We start from the raw sequence: 26576 nt of genomic DNA, 5'->3' as shown, positions 1-26576 counted from the left end.
TCTTCTTTCTTATTTATCGACCTATCCGAGGAATTTTGTTCCCATGACTCTAGATCTTACAATTGTTTTAAAAAATTAAGATTGTGTATTTTAAACGAAACACAATCTTAAACCCGAGGGGTAATGATTTTGTCTTTCAGCTACGCAAGTGCTAAAAATTTATGCGCCAAAATTCAGTTGCGGATTATATTTGCATTTTGTCGCTGTGGTGCTAAGAGAAACAATTCTGTTTGTCCCAGCAATATTATTATCGGCGAGAGAATTTCAAAACAAATTTCACAGTTGCTAATCTGGGTTTCCTTTGTGTACCCCCAAACTGCACTTTGCTAGAACAAAAGTTACATTCGGTTTTACTAAACTTGAATTTATTTAATATAATATTTGGCAATCAGCATTATTATTATTATTATTATTATTATTATTATTATTATTATTATTATTATTATTATTATTATTATTATTATTATTATTATTATTATTCAAAAAGAAAAAAGTTACACTTGATTTAGCTTATAAATTTAATGTAATAACATTTGGCAATCGGCATATTATTATTATTATTATTATTATTATTATTATTATTATTATTATTATTATTATTATTATTATTATTATTATATTGCTGAAAAAAGAAAGACGATTCGTGGTTACCGCCGAGTAGGTTAGGTTTCGGTTCGATTTGCGCGTTTTTCATCTTTTTTTTCGAGAATGATGACGCAAAAAGTTATCTGCGGACTTTTATTAAAATGTTACTAAAGGTCGACACAGTACAAACTGAGAAATAGGGGGGAGGAATCTTTTGGCCGGGGTGGGGGGTAGTTTGTGTTCAGACATAGCGGTGGTTTACGGTCTCGAATGCTTTTGCCGAGAGCATGTAATACACGTACGATCTTAAGTAATTTTTACATAAGCAACATCATTTTTCATTATACATTATGAGACAATTTCCACAGCGTTATTTGTATAATAGAATCTAAAATTATAATGAAACACTAATCACGATTATCAAAACGGGTGCTTGGTGCGTTTTTAATGAAGCGAAGATTATCTAGCAACTAACATAGAACTTGTATACAATCGATTTTGCCATAATAATTCCACTACTCAAAATGTAAGTCATTTTACCAAGTTCCTTTCCTGAACAGAAGGGTAATCTTCAAAATGACTTGAAAGAATTCTTTTAATTATATATAACATATTCTATAATGTTCCTCATATCTGTGAGGGCACGACTGCATTCATACAAATAAATGGAAATGATACCTCACTGAGAAGGGGTACTTAGGGCCATAATAAATTCCATGTATAAATATAAATGAAGGTAAAAATATATTACTAATATCTTACACTAAGAAAAACATTAGCTCAAACGGTAGCCTCTGGAAAGGCTCCAATGCTTTACGTAACAAATAAATAAATAAATACAATATAAAAAAATAAGTGATCACTTACTGTAAATGGTGAGAGAGGCATTGGCAGAAATGGTGGCCGCCCTGTTGGCCGCGTTGCAGACATACACTCCAGCGTCTTGGGGCCGCAGATGCGACACCCTCAGGCCGCGGTCCATAACCATCCGCATGCGGGCCACTGGAATGTGACCTCCCACCCTCCTCCAGGTAACCGCAGGAGGGGGGTCTCCGCCCACCCGGCAGCTCAATTCTGCTTCGCCGCCGGCGACGCCTACCACGTCTCGTGGGGCCTTCACCCAAAAGGGTGCCACTGTAGGGAAAGAGGAATAGGAGGAGTTGAGACTAGAATGCGACAATTAAGACAGTGGATGGTATATACGGTATAGCCTAGAGAGAGAGAGAGAGAGAGAGAGAGAGAGAGAGAGAGAGAGCGCGCGCGAGAGATTAGACCAAATTCCAAACCTGCAAAAGTTATACCTCTACCTGAAAGCACGATAGAATGAATAATCTGTAAATGAACAATAATGATAAAATGAACCACAGGCAAAAAAAAAATATGTATTGAAATCTGGATAACAAAATTCGAATAGAAAAAATTCTATAAATGCAGAACACCAAATTACCGTCTTTTTCGATAACTGTACAATTCTTAATGTTTTTAGATTTCGGAAAGGTATTTGTAACAGCAATTGCAAACGAAACAAAGCTATGAAAACCTTTGCCTCATTAATAGCAGAATTTACAGACATACTGATGAATGAATGGAAGGCATTTAACCATAACTTTTTTTTTTACCCGGACTAGAAAAAGCCTTAAGATTTGTCTGTCCACTGGTTCTTCAAGCAAAAAAAAAAAAAAAAGTCATGCTCTTACCATGAACAAAGCTAAAGTTACATATTTTCACAAGTATTCTACATTTTTAATAAACAGAAGAAGTGGCACTGAAAACAAATCGAAAACTTCCATAAATTCTCATCTTTGTCGGGTTTATCTTTTTCTGCTGCTTTCACAGCTCTAAGATGCTTTACAAAGGGAAAGAAAGTAAGAAAAAATCCCCCCATCGAAGTCCCAGGGAACTTCTGTAGTCCCTACGAATGTCAGAAAACTTCTACAAAATCCCTAAACATGTCCCCCGAAGCCTCTCAAAATATTTCAATAAGACTTGTCCATAGCTGCCAAACATACAACATACCTTTTACGCCTAGGACTAAAAAGGCCGAATGAAAAAATGGAGTTGGTGGGTGGAGAAAAGACAAGGAAATTCCAACATCAATCACCTTAAAATGAACGGAAAGCCAATGCATAGGGGGGCAGAGGGAAGGGAGGGGGTAAAAATCGGCGAAGGAGGGAGAGGAGCTGCAAAACTTGCCTTAATCCACACAATATCATAGGAACTTCACACAAAATCCCGTAGAGTTTCGAGAGGGTTCTTTAAGGGGCGTGGAAATGCAAAAATAGAAAAATGTATAAAGACATCAAAAGGCTTCGATGAAATGCGAAAAATAAAAAAATAAAAAATAAAAAAATCCTGAAAGGGATCATTCGTAATCACCAACGACACTCAATAGGGAGATGAACACTGCAAAACCTATTTTTCCCCCTCGTTTCTTTCATCTTTCACTCATTCTGCACGATTCTTTCATTTTCTCCTTTCATGTCGTCTTGTTTGTTCTTTCATAAGAGCGCCTGCTCTTTTCTCAGTCATAAAAATTTTCACGGTAAAGGGGAAAATAACATACAAATCAATATAAGAATAATGCAATTGTTAGGAAAGGAACAGAAATAAAAGAGTGCTTTCAATATGTCCCTGAAGTCAAGGATGGGAACTTGTTTGTGCGTGTGTGTGTGTGCGTAACTTTAATAATAGGGTGCTGCTAATGCGACCCGGTGATAAAACTGACTAAAGAAAATTAAATTGATCTAATTCGTAACAAAGGAAACCAAACAGCTCGTTAACATGACAGGTACAAGATTTGTCTGGCTTATGTCACCAAGACTGCAATCACTTCAAGAATGTACGCTCCGTGTGACCCAGAGTGATTGTCGACCTACACGTTAAACTGTAGACTTGATTTTCTCTTTAATGCAAACTCAAGAATATTAAGGGCTAAATGGAATACAATCTGTGTGCATCAAGGAAACTAATTGCATATCTGGCATACAAGGACTCAAAAAAAGGCGCAGGGTATATCTAATAGAGATGCAATAGCAAGTAGCTGAGAATGTAAGGTAACAAAAGCAGTTTGTTGACAAGTTGAAAGGTTTTACAATGAAAATGAAATTTGTTTCCAAATTTGTAGACGGAGAGACTAGTCTGGTTTAAAAGTAGGTCCAAAACAAGGGTTCATTAGGTCTCCCCGGCTGTTAATTATTCTTATTGATGGCGTAATGAAGGAAGTAAGAGAAAGGACAAAAATAACTGCAGAGCCGTGGGATAATGGAGGGTCGTGAGGGGAGTGTGGCATGGTTGATGTTTGCATAGCATATAATGTTAGTTGATGAGAGAGGAGACAATCTGCATCGGCTGGTTAAAAAGTTAGTTATCTTGAAAAAAGCAGAAATGGATGCTTACAAATGAAAGGCCAAGAAGGTGAATGAAAGCCACACAAATGGAGAGAAGAACGCATATTTGGATGGTGTAAGAACGAAGTGGCTCATTTATATAAGCATATGATACTGAAAGCAAAAAATAATAGTAGGATGAAAAGAGAGGTGAGTCAAAATAGGTGAAGGGAGGATAGTAGCAGGATATCCATTATGAAATGAAGTAGGGACATTAAATATAAGTGAGAGGAAAAGGTAGAAACTCTTTACACGAATTATTAACTGAACAGTGCATGAGAAGCAAGCGGAGCTAAAACGGTATGGAATGAGTTAAACTACGTTGTGGTAAAGGTTTAGATCAGGTGATAAGATGAATGGGTGCGCTTTATGTTGATTTAGTCTCGTTCAAGATTCGAATTATGGGATGAGGGGAGAGAAAGAGACCGAAAAATTGTAGACTAGTTGGAATGGAGCAGGCACTGGAACAGACTGGCCTTAGTATTCAAGCAGCAAATAGAATACGGAAGACCAGAGGATAGTGATGTAAAGTGGGGTGGCGCACCTCTGATAAACAGTTTGCGTAAGTATATGTAAGTGACTGGTATGGTGGGAGTTTCTTGCAGAGACTTCTGTTCACCGGTTATAGAATGAATGAGGACGTATTTTTTTTGTTTTATTCTCGAAGCACAAATCTTATGAATGGAAAAATGTCTTTATGTATATATATATATATATATATATATATATATAATATTATATATACAAACAGTATATATGTGTATATATATATCATATATGTGTGTATATATACTGTATATATATATATGTACTGTATGTACGTATATACACACACATATATATATATATATATATATATATATATATATATATATATATATATATATATATATATATATATATATATATATATATATATATATATATATATGTATATATATATATACATATATATATATATATATATATATATATATAACAAATATATACAATACAGAAACTTTCTGAACATAGCATAACTAATTCTAATGTTACCCACATGACGAAAAGATAAAAACAAAAACAACCAACAAAATGGAAAGCCCATCAAAAAAAATCTGAGAACATAGAGAAAGCTCTTCTTCTTTTTGTAAAACTTACCAATAACATCGAGAATGGCAGGAGGAGAGCTGCGTCTGCCCGCAGGGTTCGAAGCGTGGCACACGTACTCCCCTTCATCAGTCTGCAGTACCTCCTTGATGACCAACGTGCCGTCTTCCAGTATTTGAACCCTGAAAGTAGAGAAGAAGGGCAATTACAAAATATTCAAGTACAGTAATACTATCGATGTTAATCTTGACTGTATGAAGATTTTGCATTTTTCTTTTTTAATTTTATTATTCTTTTGTCTTACGTTTCCGTTAGTTTAAAAAAAAAAAAAAAAAAAGACTGGTTCTTTAGACGAAACCTATGAAATAATTTTAAACGGTTGTTCAGTGTCGATGGATAAGTGGAACTGGGTCAAAGAGTTTTGCTGATAACTTACTGCGACCCATAAAATTCAAGCTTCTTTCCCAATAAAATAACGCGCGTGTATGTGTGCGTGTGTGTGTGTGTGAGAGAGAGAGAGAGAGAGAGAGAGAGAGAGAGAGAGAGAGAGAGAGAGAGAGAGAGAGAGGGTATATTCTAAGAAAAGAACATATGTATAATTTCTTTCCTCTCTCGAACAAAACAAATATATCAGACCGACATCTATAAATCTAGGGACTATCAACAACAAGTTCCAGATTCCGACAGGACCTCGTAAATTGCAAGACCTCTTGCGTCTTCTTCGAGGCAAAAAAGCAAAAAGCAACAGAGCATAACGAATTGGTCTGATGAACAACAAGGAAATTTGATTTTATGAGATAAAAAGAGGAACAGTAAATAAAAGGGTGCTACAGTTGTCCATTACACTGCGCGGAAGACTAGCCAGCACACGCATGCACAAACACACACACACACGTATTCACAAATTAGCCGCACAACTTCACTGTGTGTATATATCCCTATTGCTAGTATTAGGCTTTGATAAGACGGGATGGTTTACATTCTAGATTAAAGAATCTGGGATCTAAACCATCCTGTCTTATTGATGTCTGATACGGGTAACACACATATATCTAAATATATATATATATATATATATATATATATATATATATATATATATATATATATATATATATATATATGTATATATATATATATATATATATATATATATATATATATATATATATATAAAACTATACTGTATACATACATACATACATACATATATATATATATATATATATATATATATATATATATATATATATATATATATATATATATATATAAAACTATACTGTATACATACATACATACATATATATATATATATATATATATATATATATATATATATATATATATATATGCAAACAGTGTATACAACGGTGCACATATCCGTTTTCTCGTCAAGTCTTGAGAGATGGGGATCCTTGTACCAAGCCATTATTTTGACCTCAGCAGACGCTGATACCCACTCACAGCTAGGTGGATGGGTGGGTAGTAAGTCTGGTCATCTATGGACTTAATAAACGCAAGCCGAGCGCTGCACCATTCAGTCACGGTGTCCATTTTGGTTGAATGCACCTTACATAAGTTTTTCGTTGGAGTGGGTTCCGTTCTCAGCTAGCACTCCGCTGGCCGCGAGTTCGAATCTCCGACCGGCCAATGAAGAATAAGAGGAATTTATTTCTGGCGATAGAAATTAATTTCTCGCGATAACGTGGTTCGGATTCCACAGTAAGCTGTAGGTCCCGTTGCTAGGTAACCAATTGGTTCTTAGCCACGTACAATAAATCTAATCCTTCGGGCCAGCCCTAGGAGAGCTGTTAATCAGCTCAGTGGTCTGGTTAAACTAAGGTATACATATGCACCTTACATAGGTTGGCAGTGGATCTACTATATATCTACGCCACATGCACGTTCTCTCTCTCTCTCTCTCTCTCTCTCTCTCTCTCTCTCTCTATATATATATATATATATATATATATATATATATATAATGTATATGCATGCAAACATATATACATAAATACATACATACATACATACATACATACATACACACATATATATATATATATATATATATATATATATATATATATATATATATATATATACATACATATATATGGAAAAGTGCTGGAGCACTTTGAGTAACAAGACTCAACGGCAGAGGTGTTCATAAAATCAACCTAAGAAACGACAGAGTAAAACGTTTAAACGCAAAGAGCATGAAATGGATCAAAAGGAGAGAGAGAGAGAGAGAGAGAGAGAGAGAGAGAGAGAGAGAGAGAGAGAGAGAGAGAGAGAGAGAGAGAAGAATATTTGTTTAAACTTCTCTGAAATCTATCAAAAGGGGGAAGAAAAAAATGTGTTTACATGGTAACAAAGAAAAAAAAAATCTATCGAAAGTAAAAATTTGCTCGGAGGAGGCCGAGCTTGAGAATCTACCACTGACGAGGGCGGCATGCCTTTGAAGGGCGAAAAATAAAGGATTTTCACTCAGGTTCCAGGAAAAGTGAAAAGAATAAAAGGAATTGGAAAAGGCGACAGATGACAGGCACATGTAATTTTTTCAAATGGTACAGAGACGGGCAAGGCCCTGAAAGATAAAAAATATATATATATATATATATATATATATATATATATATATATATATATATATATATATATATATATATATATATAGGTAACGAGTTATGGAATCTGTCATTTGAATATTAAGGAAATTGGCAGATATGCAAAAGATAAGATACGTTTGATTACAAGAAAGAGAAATAATGTTCGAATAGAAAACCCTGACTGAAAAATCAAGTCTACCAACCACAACTGGATCTATCCATTTAATACTTTTTTCATATCTAATGAAGTCAGTGTATAAGACTTTAATTTTTGTATGAAAGAAAAACTTTCCTGAAGTATATTTTTTTCTCGTTCATCTTTTTTTCCTATAAGGAAGTGATCTAACAAAGTGAGACTTTTCCGGTAATAAGCAATTAATTTACTCTTGTGCGAAGCTGCAAACCCCACTCTCATAACTTAATGGATGCCAGTGGAAAGCTTTCCTTGTCTCGGATTAGGTTCGTCTGGCCTTATTCAGTCCTAATCAGGTTACGAAGTCTAATACTCGACCGGCAAAAGTACGTTTTCCGTTAGTTTTTTTTTTTTTCTTGTATCGCTGAATCGATTATAACTACTGGACAGATAAAAATGGCAAAGCCCAATTTCCTATATGAAGGAATGACTGTTATATTAAACTTCAGGAATCAACTTCTGAATCGTTGTCATAGTCAATATTTTAATATACCATCATCCTTGAAATCTTCGGAGCAGATATTTATCTCGTTCCCAAATAATAACAGAAAATCTCATAAACATCATTTCGTAACTTTCATCCACATTTTCTGAAGCAAATGCTCCAAGACTGCAGTTAAAACGTTCCACACTTTCTATTTGGCTGGCACGAGAACAAGTGAAAATAAATTATGAAAATAGCGTAATATAACGGTATGGCCAAAAAAAAAAACATTTCCTTGTAGACGCCTTGGCTCCGTTCCCCAAAGAAATCCACACAAATAACGGCAGCCGATGTAAAAACACATGACCGAGATAAATATCTCCACTTAACAAAGCCTTACAGCTCAGCGGAACCAAGTTGCCCTTCCATCTCTTCCTTGAACGACAGAAGAAGAACAAGAGATAAAGTTGGCCTTTCTGGCGAGATAAAGTCAAGTGCATCAATCTTTTATACAAAGACTTTTCCCATTTGATAGTGAGAGACGTCTTATTTAGATGGCAAACATCACTGGCTGCCTCCAGTCAGTGCTCTGGGAGAGATGGAGTCTTGATACAGAGACTTCTCTCCCTTCATACTTTTTCTTATCATTTCTCCATCTTTCTATTACTTTTTTTCTGAATCTTTGGCAGACCCTCGTCTCTCTCTCTCTCTCTCGATGTTTCTGCCTACACATTTCCATGAAAATTCATTTTTCTATAAACGCATTTCGACAACTTTTGCCCTTTGGCTCTCTCTACTCTCCCTCTACTATTTCCTCCCGTAAGCATTACTCTTTGAATAACCCGACCTTAATCCACTCCTCCTTCCCATCTCATTAACATATCTTACAATCTTCTGCAACATTTCCACTCTCAGCGGAGCAGAGATAACCATAACAGAACGACACTTGAATTAGCTCATTAAGAATGGTTGATGACGTTTATAATTAGCTACTTGGCAACATCTCTTAACCTTCGGTATACCCGAATACCCGACGAACCATGACAGGGGCCCTGCACCGACCGACCCCAGGAGCGCCAAGCCCGAGCGCATTGGAACTAACAACTCAAGCGATGGCATCCGGAGGAGGCAGGGCGCTTCGACGTTCCCCGCCCTTTGCCTCTACTCATGTAGCTGCTTGGTGAACACGGCTTGCTCTTCAATAATGGGCTGCGCTTTAATGATAACACGTCCTGCTGCGGGTGCAAACCCCCTCTAGCGGAACCCATTATTTGATGCTCTGCCCCAGCTACCGGAAGAAATGAGAGAGAGAGAGAGAGAGAGAGAGAGAGAGAGAGAGAGAGAGAGAGAGAGAGAGAGATATTCCTTCTGACTAAGCATAATTCTGCAGTTTACATTTTTATACCTTCTAGAGTTACATGATCAAGGTTGCTCTGGACATTCCTAGGTAGAGTTCACAAGAACATAAAGAGAATATTCCTGGTTATTATTGTCTACAATATCAAACAGGACAGGCAGCAGGATTTTTGCGGGAAATGGAAAACAGCCAAAATCTCTATCTGAAAATGAAACGCTGTTGTTGTTGTGCCAAAAAAGAAGTGGCTGCAATTTACAAGTAATAAGCTACACGTATGGTACCATAGTAAATCATATGTAACGGAGACAGGGTACAGTTAAAACGGTTAAAAAAGTTAACGGGAAGAAGAACAAACCACTGCAACAAAGAAAGAGATGGAATGGGTTTACAGTAATGATAGAATCAGAGGGCTTTCATATTTAGAAAGTAAGTGATTCAAAGTAGGACAGAAATGAAGAGTGAGGTACAAGGAACGACGATTTGGAACTAATAAAGTTCTATGTGAATTTCTGAGGGAATCTCGAAGAAGTGGAAATTTTATTATTGCTAAGTTCATCCATGTTCTTCCTTGGAGGGGTGGGTAGAGCTCTCGGCTAGCACGCTGTTGGCCCAGCGTTTGACTCTCCGACCGGCCAATGAAGAATTAGAGAAATTTATTTCTGGTGAAAGAAATTAATTTCTCGTCATAATGTGGTTCGGATTCCACTATAAGCTGTATGTCCCGTTGCTAGGTAACCAGTTGGTTCTTAGCCACGTAAAATAAATCTAATCCTTCGGGCCAGCCCTAGGAGAGCTCTTAATCAGCTCAGTGGTCTGGTTAAACTAAGATATACTTAACTTAGTTCATTCATGGCCTAGCAGCCTGGCAAACTCTGCAGCAGTAGCAGTTTTCCTGCTTTTTCTCTGCACCCGGACTCTTTGAAAGAAACTCTTGGGTAAAAATTTCACAAATACACACAATCATGTATACGTATATACAGAACATACATACACATATACTTTTGTCTAGTTTTAAAGCAGGTAAGTAAATGTGATTGAGGGACACTTAGCAAGACGAGTAGCCATATTGTAATTCACTGGCGATGTTTCTAGCTGTGGGAAATTATAATGATTTTCTTTCAAAATTAATAACAGTTTTCATATAACACTGATATTTTGTGAGTAATATCTTTATATGAATAACATGAGCGATATTTTGATATGAGTGATATGAGTGATATTTTGATTAATAAATCTGGTAAGATAGTCTGATGTTGAATCTCTTGTTCCAAGGTAGAAACTTTCCACTTGCCAATACATTCACTCACACACACACACACACATAAACACACACACACCTGAATACACTCATTCATACACACACACACCCGCGCGCCGTACAGTCTGGCATATTCTCTACACACAATCTTCTTGCACCTCTGACAGCTGAATATACTACACATTTTCATCCTCATCAAAATTCCCAGGCTGTGGGTCATAAAACTCGAAGTGAGTTAATGACCCGTCGGTCCCAAGCCCGGACAAATTGGGTGGGTTGAGCTCGTCAAGTAAGGGCATCGGGAATTCGTCAAAAATGACAGCACCAATAATAGTAATGGAGTTCTCAAGACGATATATATATATATATATATATATATATATATATATATGTATGTATGTATATGTATATATATATGTATGTATGTATATATATATATATATATATATATATATATATATATATATATATATATATATATATATATATATATATATATATATATATAGAGAGAGAGAGAGAGAGAGAGAGAGAGAGAGAGAGAGAGAGAGAGAGAGCGAGAGAGAGAGGTTTGTGACTATTACAATTACAATTACAATTACACACATACATATATATATATATATATATATATATATATATATATATATATATATATATATATATATATATATATATTACTAACAGGAACTCATTAAAACTGGATGGTATCTAGTGGAGATATTTATTCAAAACTTTTTTTAATAAACATCCCCACTAGATGCAATCCAGTTCGAATGAGGTCCTGTTAGTAATTGTACTAATGAGCAGAACAATTGTGTATGTGATAAAGTTAATATATATATATATATATATATATATATATATATATATATATATATATATATATATATATACATATATATATATACACACACACACACACAACACACATCAGACGAGCAAGGCGTTTTTGTCCATACGATCAAACAGATTAAGGCAGGAATGTGAATCTCATCGTATTCCTGCCCTTAATCTCTTGATCATATATATATATATATATATATATATATATATATATATATATATATATATATATATATATACACATATATACACACATATATATTTGACAAAAAATGAAAGTAAAAATTTCCCTTCTATAACACTCTTCAGAGACATTCTGTGCAATGCAACCCACGATTTTCACAAGTATAAAGAATAATCATATCAAAGTTCACTATCAGCGAACATTCTCTCTCTCTCCCTCCCCTCCCCCCTACGCACTCTCTCTCTCTCTCTCTTGGAATACACAAAGCCAACAACAATTCCCGGGAATATTATGTTCCTTTCTCGCTCCAGCACTCTCTCGCCCTAACGCTTCCCACTCTTCCCCGTCCCTCTACTCTCCGCTCGATAAAAAAATAAAAAAAAAAATAAAAATAAAAAATAAAAGGTAAATAAATCTTTTTTTCCAAAGTCATTCACCCATGGTGAGATTTATAATGGGGAGTAACAAAAATTCGAACGAAATCTTTTTGTCTATGGACAAGGTCCGATGTGCTGTCTCTCTCCTTTATGTAACCCTATGACTATATATATATATATATATATATATATATATATATATATATATATATATATATATATATAATGTATATATATACACACATATATATAAAAGGAATATATATATATATATATATATATATATATATATATATATATATATATATATATATATATATATATATTCCTTTTCATAAACGAGTAGTTTCAAGTCAAAGATGGCGATGCAGAAGTAAATAGGCCAGCGTTCTTTTCCTTATTTCCTGTCTCTAAAATATCTCTCTTACTCTTCGTAAGCTGCTCATGTACTGTGCATCATTCCAAAAGAAAATCCTCTCTTCACTCACAAATTAAAATCTTACTTATTCACCTTGTGCCTGTTATTCATGCTTCTAAACTACGAATCATTCATTTAATCACTTACCCTTCGTGCAAGTATTCACTCTTAACAATGCTCAACTTTTCAGTAATTTCTTATTATTTATTATCATTTTCATTGCGCTTTCAAAATATTATTTGATCCGTACATCATGCACTTTTTATATCTCTGTTTTATTTTGATCTTCAATTATTTCATATTCTCATTTTTTTATTTTTATTATTTTTTTTTACTTTTATTTTTTGTTTATTCATTTTCATTTATGTTCACTTTCATCTTTTCTTCCACTTACATCTTAAACCCATTTATTTTTCTCACGCTGAAAACCACGATATTACTTGAATTTATACGGCAGTCATTGTAACCACTTCCGTAATTCAATATTTTGTCAATAACAAAATGATTTTAATTCTTTGTTTTGTCTCATCTTGCGAAGTGAAAATATTTTAGAATGTAATATCGTTTATTAGATACCAAGCAATTATGTAATTACTTCTTTCCTTAATACTAGGGATTATACACTCTTAACATATTAATATCTGAATAAATATGACAATTTAATCCATAACAAATGGTAGCTTCCCATTTCGTTTACATTATCATGATTAAATAAATGAGACCGATATGTAGCGTTTTAAATGGAAAAAAAAATTAACTTTTGATCACTATCTTATGATTATCTTGATATCAGTGCAACGACAGTTTGTTATCTTATCCTTAAACATTATTTACTTGCAATTTTCGTTTATTATTTAATATAATTTATTCATCATTTTCCTCTACATTTTATTTCTATTCTTTCCGTTCTCTTTTTCGCATGAAGGCATCGTGTTCAGCGTAATGATCATAATAACAGAATTACGTTTACTGAATGAGACAGTACTAAAGAATTTAGGTTCATTTTTCAACCATTTGGAATTGTCTGTAATTTAACCACCAAATTTCTTTCAAGAGTAAAAATGGGAGGCTGACGAGATTAACAAAGTACATTTCGTTTCAAAATAGATTACCTTTCATACTTGTTGGTTTAAATGCCAATTAGCGTTATTTGAGCTCCATAGGTAAGGCAGGAAGACAAAGCTGTTATCCATTCAATGATAAAAAATAGAACAATATAAAGTATTTGAGTTCCGAAATTGCTGAACATCTAAGTAACGACAGAATTCTTATTATAAGCATATTAATTAAGGAAAACTTTTAATTTTCTGTAGACGAACTTGTCATCATATGAAATCATATTAATTTTCTGTGGTCATTACTTCTATCATTAATAAGTGTATAGAAAGAAATACCCTTTAACTTATCATAGTCATTACTTTTTATCATCTGCATTCATACAAAGGAAAAGCCATTTAATTTCCTGTGGACATTATCTTTAATCATCAGCAAATATATAAATGAAAGGCCCTTTAATTTCCTGTCGTCGTTTCTATGCTATCATCAGCAGACAAGAAAGGTGCAGCCATTTAATTTCTTGTCATCATTACTTTCTATCGTCAGCAAAACTATAGGAGAACGTCCATTTAATTTCTATGGATATTAACTTTTATCATCAACAGACATACTAAGGAAGAACCATTTAATTTCTTGTGATCATTATCAGTAGCAAACATGAGGAAAAAAACGCTTACTTTCCTCTGGGTACTACTTTTTATCATCAGCAAATAATATAAAGGGACAGCCATTTAATTTCCCCTGGTCATTACTGTTCCTCATTAGTAAACATATGAAGGCAACGCCCTTTAATTTCCTGCCATCATTACTTTTTGCATTAGCATATAGAGGAAAAAATTGAAATTCCCTGTAGCCATTATTTTTCATCATTAGCAATCATATAGTGGTAAAGCCATGTAATTTCCTGTGTCCATAACAAGCTAGGACTTTACTTTAGTTATAAAACAATAGTGGTGCACATTATACAGCCCCTAACCCCCTCCATCACGATGCCATCCTAATGAGCTCCTGAATAAGTCATAAAAATTAAACTGACCAGCTTAGCTCTATGACCAAAAACTCCATAATGCTCGATGAAACTGCGTATGACAAGAAAAATAATAAATAAAATCGTGCTGCAAAAGAGGTCACACAAAGACGGTATGAAGCTTTACAAGAGAATTGAGATCTTCACCAAGATTCCTGTGTAAATACAAGAATATACTTCACTAAGAAATGACACGATACTATTCTTTATCTTTTCGCACAGTTCCTTTGAGGGCAACCATATTTTTTCTGAGGATATGAACTAGGATGATAATAATCAGATTTCCATACAGAGATGAGAAATTCAACACACGAGGGTGTAGTGGGTCGTCTTTCAAATAAAATGTTCAGGTTAAGCCTGTATGTAGTCCTGAATGAATATCATACTTCACAAGCAATCTGATGGAAACCTTCCAATTCAAGAGTCCACCCTAACATAACAAACATACCCTGGAAAAAATAAAATCTGCTCTACTGGGCTTGCTATGAAGTTACCTCATCTTACATAAGAACGGTACATGAATTACATAAAGGTGTTTATATATATATATATATATATATATATATATATATATATATATATATATATATATATATATATATATATATATATATATATATATATAATTTAAACTTTAATCAGTTGAGAGGCTATCGGAATTAAATTAATGTGATAATACACGTGAATCTATTCGAAATATTCTTGCAGCTCACATTTCTGACAGAAATGACTGTTCTGAAATGCCACCAATTAAATTTATGAGAAACTCAAGAAATTCCACCTTTTTTTATTTTTAAGGAAAAAACTAGTTTCTCATAAGTTGTAGTTTCTTTACCAGAAAAACGATGGTGAGTTCAGCAAATTTCCTATTAGAATAATGACAGGGAATACTGTATACTCTTTTTTTCTTTTTTTATTTTACTTCAGATCCAGTTCTTTTTAAGGAAATGTTGACTTAATCCTACTCTGTGTAATGAATGACAGGCGTCATTCTGAAATTGCATATTACAACAATACGTCTAGTTTCGTAGCTTTATTTAAAAATAATTTCAATTATATCCCGCTTCTCATATTTCAAATATGCAGTTAAAAGTCACACAAGTAAAAACTAATTTCACACATTTTTCCTATGCACGCAAGGAATACGCATAAAATCTGAATCTTCTCGTAGATATCAGCATTTTGCAGTTCTCTAATGAACTGATGTTAACTGCGCGACCACCTATTAATTTGACGCATCTAAAAGGAAATATGCGCCAGACTTGAAATTCTGTTTAGCGAGTAATTTCTGTAGGAAATTCTATCACAGTTGCTGCTGGAATTCTGGTCGCCGAAACCTTTTTTCATCTCACATTTTATAACAACTCACAAAGGGAATTTCTCATCCTTCTCTCAATGAATACACTGCGTATCCTCTCACGAAAATACTACGACAAATCAGTTTATATCTTCCACACAATCCACAATTCTGTACTAACCATACAGAACTTCAGCCCCTCTCTAGTTACTCTGCAGTTTTAACAGCAAATGATTTGTAGTACCCTATCCCATGGTATTTCTAAGGGGATCTGAGAATGAACGCTGGGAAGGTTTACTTTAAACGGAATCATAAAGACTCACTATGCCTAACGCAGTTCTACGTCATATTCCATAATCGATCAACTTACAAGGATAATTTATAATAAATCTTACTCTAGCTCTAAACACGGAGGCATTTCAAAACTAAATCTTTATGCAGAAATTCTAAATAATATTCCAGATCATATTATAGTTTTACCTGAAAAATATACTACACCAAATCAGATTTCAGTTACGGAATCATTACGATAAAACTCTCACCTTTCAGATTAATTAACTCCTTTGCTTTTACATAACTTAATAATCTCATTCTAAATCATTCATTTCCTAGAAATAATGCCTTACAGAGGGCCTAGAAAGGAAAACTCAGAACTGACCACAACAACTTGAAATTAATAGGGAAGCTGACCGTCTTCCTCGTTGTCCATAAAACCAATCAGTGTTGGACCCGGCGACATCCACCCCCTCTTTGCCCCAGTCCTAAGAAACCCGTGATTTCAGCCACCCAACTCCCTCCCACCCTCTCCCCCCTCTCGAAAACCCCAACCAACCCGTGACCTGCGACTCTTCGAGATTCAGACCCACTTCCCTTTAATGGCTTTAAATCTCCTTCTCTTCCTTTCGACATTAAAGTCATAAATTCTTTGGGTCAATCTCTCGTTCACAGTCCTCCTTTCGAGAGTCACTGATGAGAGTCTTTCTCGTTTTTTTTTATTTCAGACTTTTTTTTTCATTCGTAGATTATTTTCTTTTTTTTTCTTCAGTGTTTTCCGGTTTTCAGTTATTTTATATTCTTCTGTATCTTATTTAAAAAGGATTTTTTAAATTCTATATATATTTATTTCGCATTCTGTTTGAGCTAACATCTCTTAGTAGACATTTTATCATCTGAAATTGACAAATATCCAAATATACTTTAGTTCAAAGGCTAACTGGTAAGATTTACAAAAACACCTTCAGATTTCTATGGCTTTAAACCATTTTACTCTTTCTCATATATACGCAAATTTAAGCTCACGATACGAACACTTTCACGTTTTTTGGTTTTCGATAATCATTACTATATGCAAATAATCAGCTGTATGTTAAACACGTGAAATAAAGACTGCAGTTTAAAAAAAGAAAATTATTCAGTTAAATTCTCGCTTATTTTGGGATTCCACAGACTGGCAGCTGAGGACAGGAATGATCAAAGTGATGAGCTCTTGACATAATAATGTCGGGAATTATAACAGACTGTTGCCATTTGGAGGCATGTCAGATAATATGACTGAAAAATTGAAAAAAAATTTAGCTTTGCTAGAGCAGAGGTTACCAAACCGTTCCACTGGAGAAGAAGAGGTGGGCCCAAATAAAAAGGCAGCTTTCTGAAGCAATATCCAGAGTGATAAGGCGAATAATTCGATTCTGAGGGTATACAAAAAATAAGATGGAAATTTTGTTGCTATTAGGACAATGCTTTAATATGGTTTAATTTATGTTGTGCAGAGCAGAAGATGCTGTCCGGCTGAAATTTAATCAAGAACGGATATAAAACAGGTATAGTATATTTGAAAATACACATGTATGACTACAAACACATCCACACACACACAAATGTACATGCACACACATTTATATGTATGTATGTGTGTATGTATGCATGTATATGTGTGTAAACTTTGGTAAGCTGTATTCAGAAAATGTAAATATATGTAACTGTAAAACAAAGAGAGCCTATTAGTATACATATGGGCTTCCAGTGTTTTTATATATATATATATATATATATATATATATATATATATATACTGTATATATATACATATATATATATATATATATATATATATATATATATATATATATATATATATAGACAGATAGATAAAGCTTGGCACGTTGTATCTAAACCAAAGGCCCAGGTTCGAATTCTGGCAAGGGCAGTTGCACCTTTCAATTGTAACTCAACGATATTTAAACGATATTTGTTACTTAACATTTGTGCATGTAAAAATCACGCGCCCGTAAGTGACAAAAATTCACACGCACACTCACACATATGTGTGTGTGTATATGTATACATGTATGTATACACACGAGGGAAAGTATATTGCCACATTCCTACGAACAGCGCCTATACGTAAGGGCACAGAGACAGGAGACGGACAGGCACGAATTCAAAACACTCTCTAACAAAGGACGTTTTCCCGTACAGAATTTCGAGTGAAATTCGGACAAAAGAGACGGAGGCGTGTCCAGTTTTACAAATATGTGATTACGCAGCTTGCCTGTCATTTATTCACCGTACTTGTAAACAGTAATGAAACAGATCCAACGCAAACGGCAGTAAATTGAGATGAACTGAAAAGTCAACACACTGTCCCATAACAACATGGAACGAATTTTCTATCGTCCCACAACGCATAGTTGAGAGAGAGAGAGAGAGAGAGAGAGAGAGAGAGAGAGAGAGAGAGAGAGAGAGAGAGCGGCTTTGGAATGAGTTATGCGAAAGTGAAGCCGCAATCGCTTGCCCGGATTTTATGCAATTATGTATTCAAATAGATATCACACAGACAAACGACATGAAAGCAAAATCAAATTGGAATTCACTAACCATTGGGAAATACATCAAAGGGCTTAACCCACAGTGGTCAGTACAATTCCCTCTCCCCGTCTCTTCTCTCTCTCTCTCTCTCTCTCTCTCTCTCACTTTACCCCACCCTGTCCCTTCTAGATCAAACAGAGATGGCTCGTGCAGCCACATACCGATAGAGAGAGAGAGAGAGAGAGAGAGAGAGAGAGAGAGAGAGAGAGAGAGAGAGAGAGAGAGAGAGAGAGGGTGGATGTCAAGATGGAATGGTGGATGCTACTGTTGAAATAAAAGTGTGAAAGGGGAGTCGATAGAACAGGAAGATAAAAAAAAACCGTAAAATAATCTCGAAAACGGTAATAGACGGCAGATAAAAAGTGAAGGAAGAATTAACGGGGTTCGAGGAAGGAGTAAGCCGTAAAAAAGAAGAAATTGTAGGTGAGCCCTAGATGGGGGAAAGAGAAGGAAACGAGAGAGAGAGAGAGAGAGAGAGAGAGAGAGAGAGAGAGAGAGAGAGAGAGAGAGAAACACAGCAATCAGTGTGGCTAAAAGAAAGGGAAAGGTGATGAGAGGAGAGGGAAGTGTGAGAGAGAGAGAGAGAGAGAGAGAGAGAGAGACAGTAAATTCAAAGAGGGGTAACAAAGAAAGACGATAATGACACTAAACGCAGAGTGCCAGACAGACCACCTAAAGGAAGGAAGGTGGGTCGATATGGTGATTACAAAAATACATGAAACGGAAGAGCTGAGAGATGAAGATTTTTCTGGTTGTACACAAATATCTATCTATCATGTATGTATATATATATGTATATATATATATATATATATATATATATATATATATATATATATATATATATATATATATATATATATATTCGATCGGTTTCATTCTGAAGTACTTCCTATCTACCCTTTCATGGAATATTCAAGAAAGAAATATTAACCAAATTTTGTACAACCTTGACACAAAATGAAAACTACCGCCACAGACATCGATTTTAAAGGAGTATACGAAAATTTTATCATTTTCGTTGTCCATTTTAAATGTCTCTTCTACTTACTCTACATAACGGATGTGCTGAAAGTTCTCTGAGGTAAACTAATATCTGATCTCAGTCTTTGAGCTCTTGGAGGAAAGTGATCGCTTCGTTACCCTATAAAAGAATGACAGAGAGAGATAAACAGGAACTCCATCCTGTTTCTCTCTTTCGTTTGTGGAAAAATAAATATTTTTCTTCCCCCCCCCCCATACTTTTAACATTGCTTTCTTTACAGCTTTATACTGAAAGGTTAGAAACAGACGAGACATTGACAGATTTTTGGCTTTTATGCATATAATCAAGTCTGGCGTAAATATTATCCCATAGGCATAGTTATTATCCGCTAAACACTCAGACTGCCACTGTTTGTTGATATATAGAGGTCATTATTCGATAAACCGTCAGACTGTCACTGTTTGTTAATATAAAGAGGAAAATGTAAGTTATGTAGTCAAACACTGAAAACTGGAACGGCACTAACATATATTAATTAATACTTATTATCATGGGAAAAATCGCCTTCTTAGATATACAGAAACATTGTAACCTATGAATCGCTTTTTTAAGTGTAATATTCGTGGGTCTGTTTACATGTAATGAAGGATAACCTACAGGTATAGACAGTTCCTTGTTTTAGCTCTGACCCAGCCAAGGAAAATCTGAATATTCACGCACCCAGGTAAAAATGTTTGTACAAACCTTTAGCTTGTTTTCTGTTTTCATTATGAAATACTCTTGAATATAGTAGGCGCACGGAGAGAGAGAACATGAAATATTTTTAACACCTCGCTTTCTCTCTCTCTCATATATATATATAAATAAATAAATATATATATATATTATATACATATATATATATATATATATATATATATATATATATATATATATATATATATATATATACACACACACACACACACACACACATATATATATATATATATATATATATATATATATATATATACACACAGGTATTTTTAACAGACGGGAGACCGTTTTCATACTCAGAACCTCCCTTCAGATTCAAAGCATTCAATGGCAAGCGTACCCCAACAGGAGGAAGCTGAGAAGCTGAGAGTTTATTGTATCTATTGAAAGTACACGGTTCTGGTAAATTTTACCAGTACAATGCTTTATATATATATATATATATATATATATATATATATATATATATATATATATATATATAATGTAAATGTGTCTGTGTTTATGTGTGCAGCAAAAAAAAAACCTTAATATTTTATCACGATACTGAGGATGGATCTATTCTGGATCGAGTAAGATACGCCTAATTCGATATATTTTATGTGCGTACGAGTGAATTATATTCTCATCTATCTCTCTAGCAAAGTGGGGATACTATCTGAGCGTTTGGCAGCTGCGGTAAATCCTTACTTACTGCAGCAGGTAAAGGAGCAGATTTACTAGAGTTCCTGGGAAGCCAGCTCTTAATAAATAAAAAGATTTTTTGTCAATAAATATAAACAAAACGAATTTATATATATATAATGACCAAAATCCGTTTTATTTATTAAGAGCTGGCTTCCCAGAAACTCTAGTAAATCTGCTCCTTTACCAGCTGCAGTAAGTAAGGATTTACCGCAGCTGCCAAACACTCAAATAGTATCCCCACTTTGCTAGAGAGATAGGTAAGAATATAATTCACTCGTACGCGCATAAATTACATCGAATTAATGCGTGTCTTACTCGATCCAGAATAGATCCATTCTCGGTATCGTAATACAATATTAAGCGTTTCCTTCTGCACACACACACACACAGACATATATATATATATATATATATATATATATATATATATATATATATATATATATATATATATATATATCTACAACCGTGTACTTTCAATAGTTACAATAATCTCTCAGCTTCTCAGTTTTCCTCATTTTTGGGGTACGCTTTTCAATGAATGCTTTGAGTCGGAAGGGAGGTATTGTATATGAAAACGGTCTCTTCTATCAAAAATACATGTATATAATGTAAATATGACCAGTAGGTGATTATACATTCATACATACATACATAATATATATATATGTATATATATATATATATATATATATATATATATATATATATATATATATATATATATATATATATATACACACACTGTATGACATGTCTCATCAATGAGCTGCTATCCTTATATTTCAATCTCTAAAGAAAATAACTGCTACTTCAATGAGAATCTCACGTTTAAAAAGCAACCTCAAAATCAGCCGCTCCAAGCCTCATAAACGGGGTGTGTGTGTGTGTGTGTGTGTGTGTGCACGCGCATGAGACAGAGAGAGAGAGAGAGAGAGAGAGAGAGAGTATTGAAGTTAGTGAATGTGCATTACCATTTGCTTTGTGAAACTACTACTTTGTTTTGCATCTAGGAAATGGATTTTGTTAAGTGAAAGGAGGGATTGTAGTGAACTGCTTCTGACATTATGGCATGTTCGCCTCAATATTTGTATGTTTTGACTGAAATATAATAATAATAATAATAATAATAATAATAATAATAATAATAATAATAATAATAATAATGAATCTTTGATATTTTAAAGCCTTTCTCTTTGATATGCTATAGCAAGAACTATCTACAGTTTATTGAAGATTGCCATGAAGACAAAAAGACAAATGCCTGCTCATAAACAGGCTTGTTCATCTGAAATATTTCCGTTGATATCTACATTTTGCTTATAGGTAAACTGCGTATAGTTGATAGTATTAAGTGATTCATCCGTATAATTAATTTTGTGTCTGCAAAAATCAGAAATTTATTGTAGTAATTGGTAAATAACTCAGCTGGGATGAACAATACAATTACCACCATTTATTAGCTGCAATCAAACAGGGTTATCATATTACCAGTAATCAGTACTAGCAGTTAAACGATTCTATAACCGAATAATTTCACTGAATATGAATTCAATGTCTGATCGTTTCAGATCAGTAATACAGCGTAATTAGGATGAATCACCTATCAATATTTCTTTATATTCAAAGGCCGATGGGATTGCCAACCTAATTCTCTACTAACGGACGGAAAATTATAAGAGCAGGAAGAGGAAAGCATAGAGTGAATTCCAGAGCTATGTAACAGAGGGAAAGAACCGTTCAGTCCAAGGATTAAGGATTTCCACGCATAAAATGAGGAGAGCATCTCTACTTAAATTATGAACATTTTGGACCTAAATTTTTATATTAGGCAAAATTTTTAGAGATGAAAAACTAACACCCAAAGCAATCACACAAGAAGACATCAGCGTGAAACTTCGCTCCAGACTTTGGCAACCCAGGTTTCATTATCTGAAGCGACCAGTGCCACGACCGACCAGGCCCTTAGATGATATACGCATTTTCTAGAAGCGACCATCGTAGGGCTTAGGGAGCGCCATCCACACCTAATTGACTATCGCTTGATGTGACCTTAAAGGGATCAAATACCATTACCTAAGGGGCTTCCGAGGAGAGTGGTTGGCATCAGGGAAGAGAGCCGGGATGAAATGGAAGGAGGAAAAAATGAGAAGCCGTGGAGATGGGATTGAGTGAGGAAATAAAGGAGTACTGGGAGGAATTATAGAAGAAGAGAAGAACACTCTCAAGTTTTAGAGAAATGAAAGAGGTCTACCATAATGAAATGTAAAAACCGCGCACATGTAAGAACGTACAAACTTTGTGTATAACAAAAAGTCTCATACGATGGAGGGAGATAGATGTAATACGTAGGTAATTAAATACATGTGTGTATATATATATATATATATATATATATATATATATATATATATATATATATATATATATATATATATATATATACACAAGTTTACATACGTCCAGTAAAACTGACTGATTGTGTCTTTTTATCAAGTGCTGAATTTCATTTATATTTTTATAATGACTCGAAAAAGGACCCAACCGTCTTGCTGGAATGTAAGGTATTAATTAACTTTTAGCGAGGTACTCTCTCTCATGTGTAGACATGAGAGAGAGAGAGAGAGAGAGAGAGAGAGAGAGAGAGAGAGAGAGAGAGAGAGAGAGAGAGAGAGAGAACTGTATTTAGATGGAAAACAAATAGAAGAAACAAGTTTGGTAAACAATCTGTCGAGAGGTTAGGAGGAACACAGCGGGGAAATAGGCATCATCGATCGAACAAAATAGTTAGGTAGGTAACCCATTTATCTCAATACACGTTGCTGCTGTTGACAAGGAATGGGATTTCCTCTCCACTGGAGAAATTGGGAATTGTTACTTCTGTTCCCAGTTCTCGTGAAACCCATTTTCTTTCAAGTGGTCTCTGGTACTTGGGAGAAGAAAAGGTCTTATTTATTCATATGTCATCTGTAACTGTGCATCTGGAAAGTACTGGACGTCTACCTGTATTATTGTTATTATTATTATTATTGTTGTTGTTGTTGTTGTTGATGATGTAGAGGCAGTAAATACACATCTATGCGCACGTCGTTGCTTTGTAAAATATTTTCTAGTAAGCACTTCCATTTCTTTCCCTAAGAGAACAAACACCAGCACTGTAATGAGTGAAACCACAATTCACAAGAATAAAATAAATATGCAGAGAGTTTCGAAACATCAGGTCTCTTCTTCAATACCATATATTCATACTGAATAGATGACGTGATACCTGGAAACTGTAATTCATACTCACTTTCTCAAACTTGTGGTTTTAATTTTTGTACCAATAAGGGGGTCATTAGGTGAGTTTTACCTTTACGTGATACCGGGTGTCAAAATTAAAGCCATAAGTTTGAGAAAATGAGTATGAATTACAGTTTCCAGATATCACGTCATCTCTTCAGTATGAATGGTACTGAAGGAGAAACCTGATGTTTCGAAACTGTCAGTATATTATACTTTATTCTTCTAAACTGTGGTTTCATTGTATTCATTACAGTGCTGGTGTTTGTTCTCATAGGTAAAGAGATGCAATTGCTTACTAGAAAACATGTTACAAAGCTCCCAAATTCAAAAGCTTGAGGAGAAAATCCAGGAAACGCCAAAGACAAGTAGACAGTTCAAGAGTTCATAGAGGGACGAGAGAAGGCAGTACCGGAAATTATTGATTTGATTTATTAAAATTTGGCTATTCAGCGCTTGAGACAGTGAAAAGAGGAAGAAAGGAAGTGGGAAAAGAGGTACAGTAAAAAGCTTAAAAGTATGTGCAGTTAGGGCCGAAGGGAAGCTGCAAACAACCTTTAGTAATGCCTACAGTGCACCACGTAAGGTGCACTGGCACCACTATCCCCCTACAGTGAACGGGAAGAGTTGACTTGAGCATAATATAAAGACGAAGAGTGCATACTCGTAAATCACATTTTTTTGTCAAGTTAACAGTAACGCATCTCTAGACTGACTTGCGATACAGCCGGCATCGCTGTAATGTTTTCTAAGAACCATCTGCTTAATGATCCCGACGATATCTCTTGTACACACCGAAATTTTGATAATTTCACACGCGCTGTTTTCTTTTAGTTTTCTGTAAAAGAAAACTATTGTGCCGGCTTTGTCTGTCCGTCCGCACTTTTTCTGGCCGCCTTCAGATCTCAAAAACTACAGAGGCTAGAGGGCTGCAAATTGGTATGTTGATCACCCACCCTCCAATCATCAAACATACCAAACTGCAGCCCTCTAGCCTCAGTAGTTTTTATCTTATTTACGGTTAAAATTAGCCATAATCGTGCTTCCGGCAACGATATAGGATAGGCCTCCACCGGGCCGTGGTTAAAGTTTCACAGGCCATGGCTCATACAGCGTTATATCGAGACAACCGATAGATAAATCTATTTTCGGTGGCCTTGATTATACGCCGTAGCGGCTGTACAGAAAACTCCTTTGGTTTGTTTGCTTTCATTTTAGACAATTAAGAAATAAACTGTAGTCTAGTCTAGATTGTTGGTTAACGCATTGTGAGATATATAGGAGGAAGTTTCTTCATAAATATTATTTTATTAGTAACATTTAATTGTCTCATTAAATCTTTTTGTATATGTAATTATCTTTCAATTTATTCACCTACCTAAACTTACTCACATACTTTCCTTTTTCAATAGCATTTTCTATGCTTTGAATATCAAGGGATAATGACGCTGTAATCAATCAACTTCACATGGTTACATCAATTAAAAATCAGTTAAAAAATTTATGCCTTTCATTTACAGAGAAAAAAGTCATGCTAATCTGTCCATCAACGTGTTACCGCGAACCTGAATTAAATCTAGGGTCACTGAGTTATCAAATGCTTCCGTACCTCCATTTTGGAAGTTCCGTTACGAGACTAGTTTGTTGGTGCTATTCAGTTCGCATACAAAAAATTAACAATTGTTCTTCGCACATTTCACACGGGAGTGAATCTGAGGGAATGAATGCTAAAAAGCAACTGAGTAAATTCTAGAGATAATCTACAGTGGACTTGGATCAAGAAGTGCTTCTGAAAATCCTTGACAAATAAGATCTTGGACGAATTCCCTGCTCTTGCTAATTATCCCCGAACAAACAGTTACAAAAGCTACAATAAATCTAAG

The 26576-nt window shown here is 34.6% G+C and overlaps 1 protein-coding gene across 1 annotated transcript in view; it reads right to left on the bottom strand.

The window, feature by feature from the left end:
- Positions 1 to 26576, bottom strand: part of LOC136840213 (protein sax-3-like) — a 679674-nt gene that overhangs the window by 114143 nt on the left and 538955 nt on the right. The window contains exons 5-6 of the mRNA XM_067106754.1: positions 5112 to 5242; positions 1453 to 1719 (exon numbers count right to left, since the gene is read on the bottom strand). Of these exons, the coding sequence (XP_066962855.1) occupies positions 1453 to 1719; positions 5112 to 5242 (398 nt within the window). The remainder of the gene's footprint in view (positions 1 to 1452; positions 1720 to 5111; positions 5243 to 26576) is intronic.

Source organism: Macrobrachium rosenbergii, chromosome 7 (genome assembly GCF_040412425.1).
Source record: "Macrobrachium rosenbergii isolate ZJJX-2024 chromosome 7, ASM4041242v1, whole genome shotgun sequence".
Lineage (NCBI taxonomy): Eukaryota > Metazoa > Arthropoda > Malacostraca > Decapoda > Palaemonidae > Macrobrachium > Macrobrachium rosenbergii.
The sequence above is the reverse complement of the archived record's forward strand: the minus strand, read 5'-3'. Positions and strand labels throughout refer to the sequence as shown.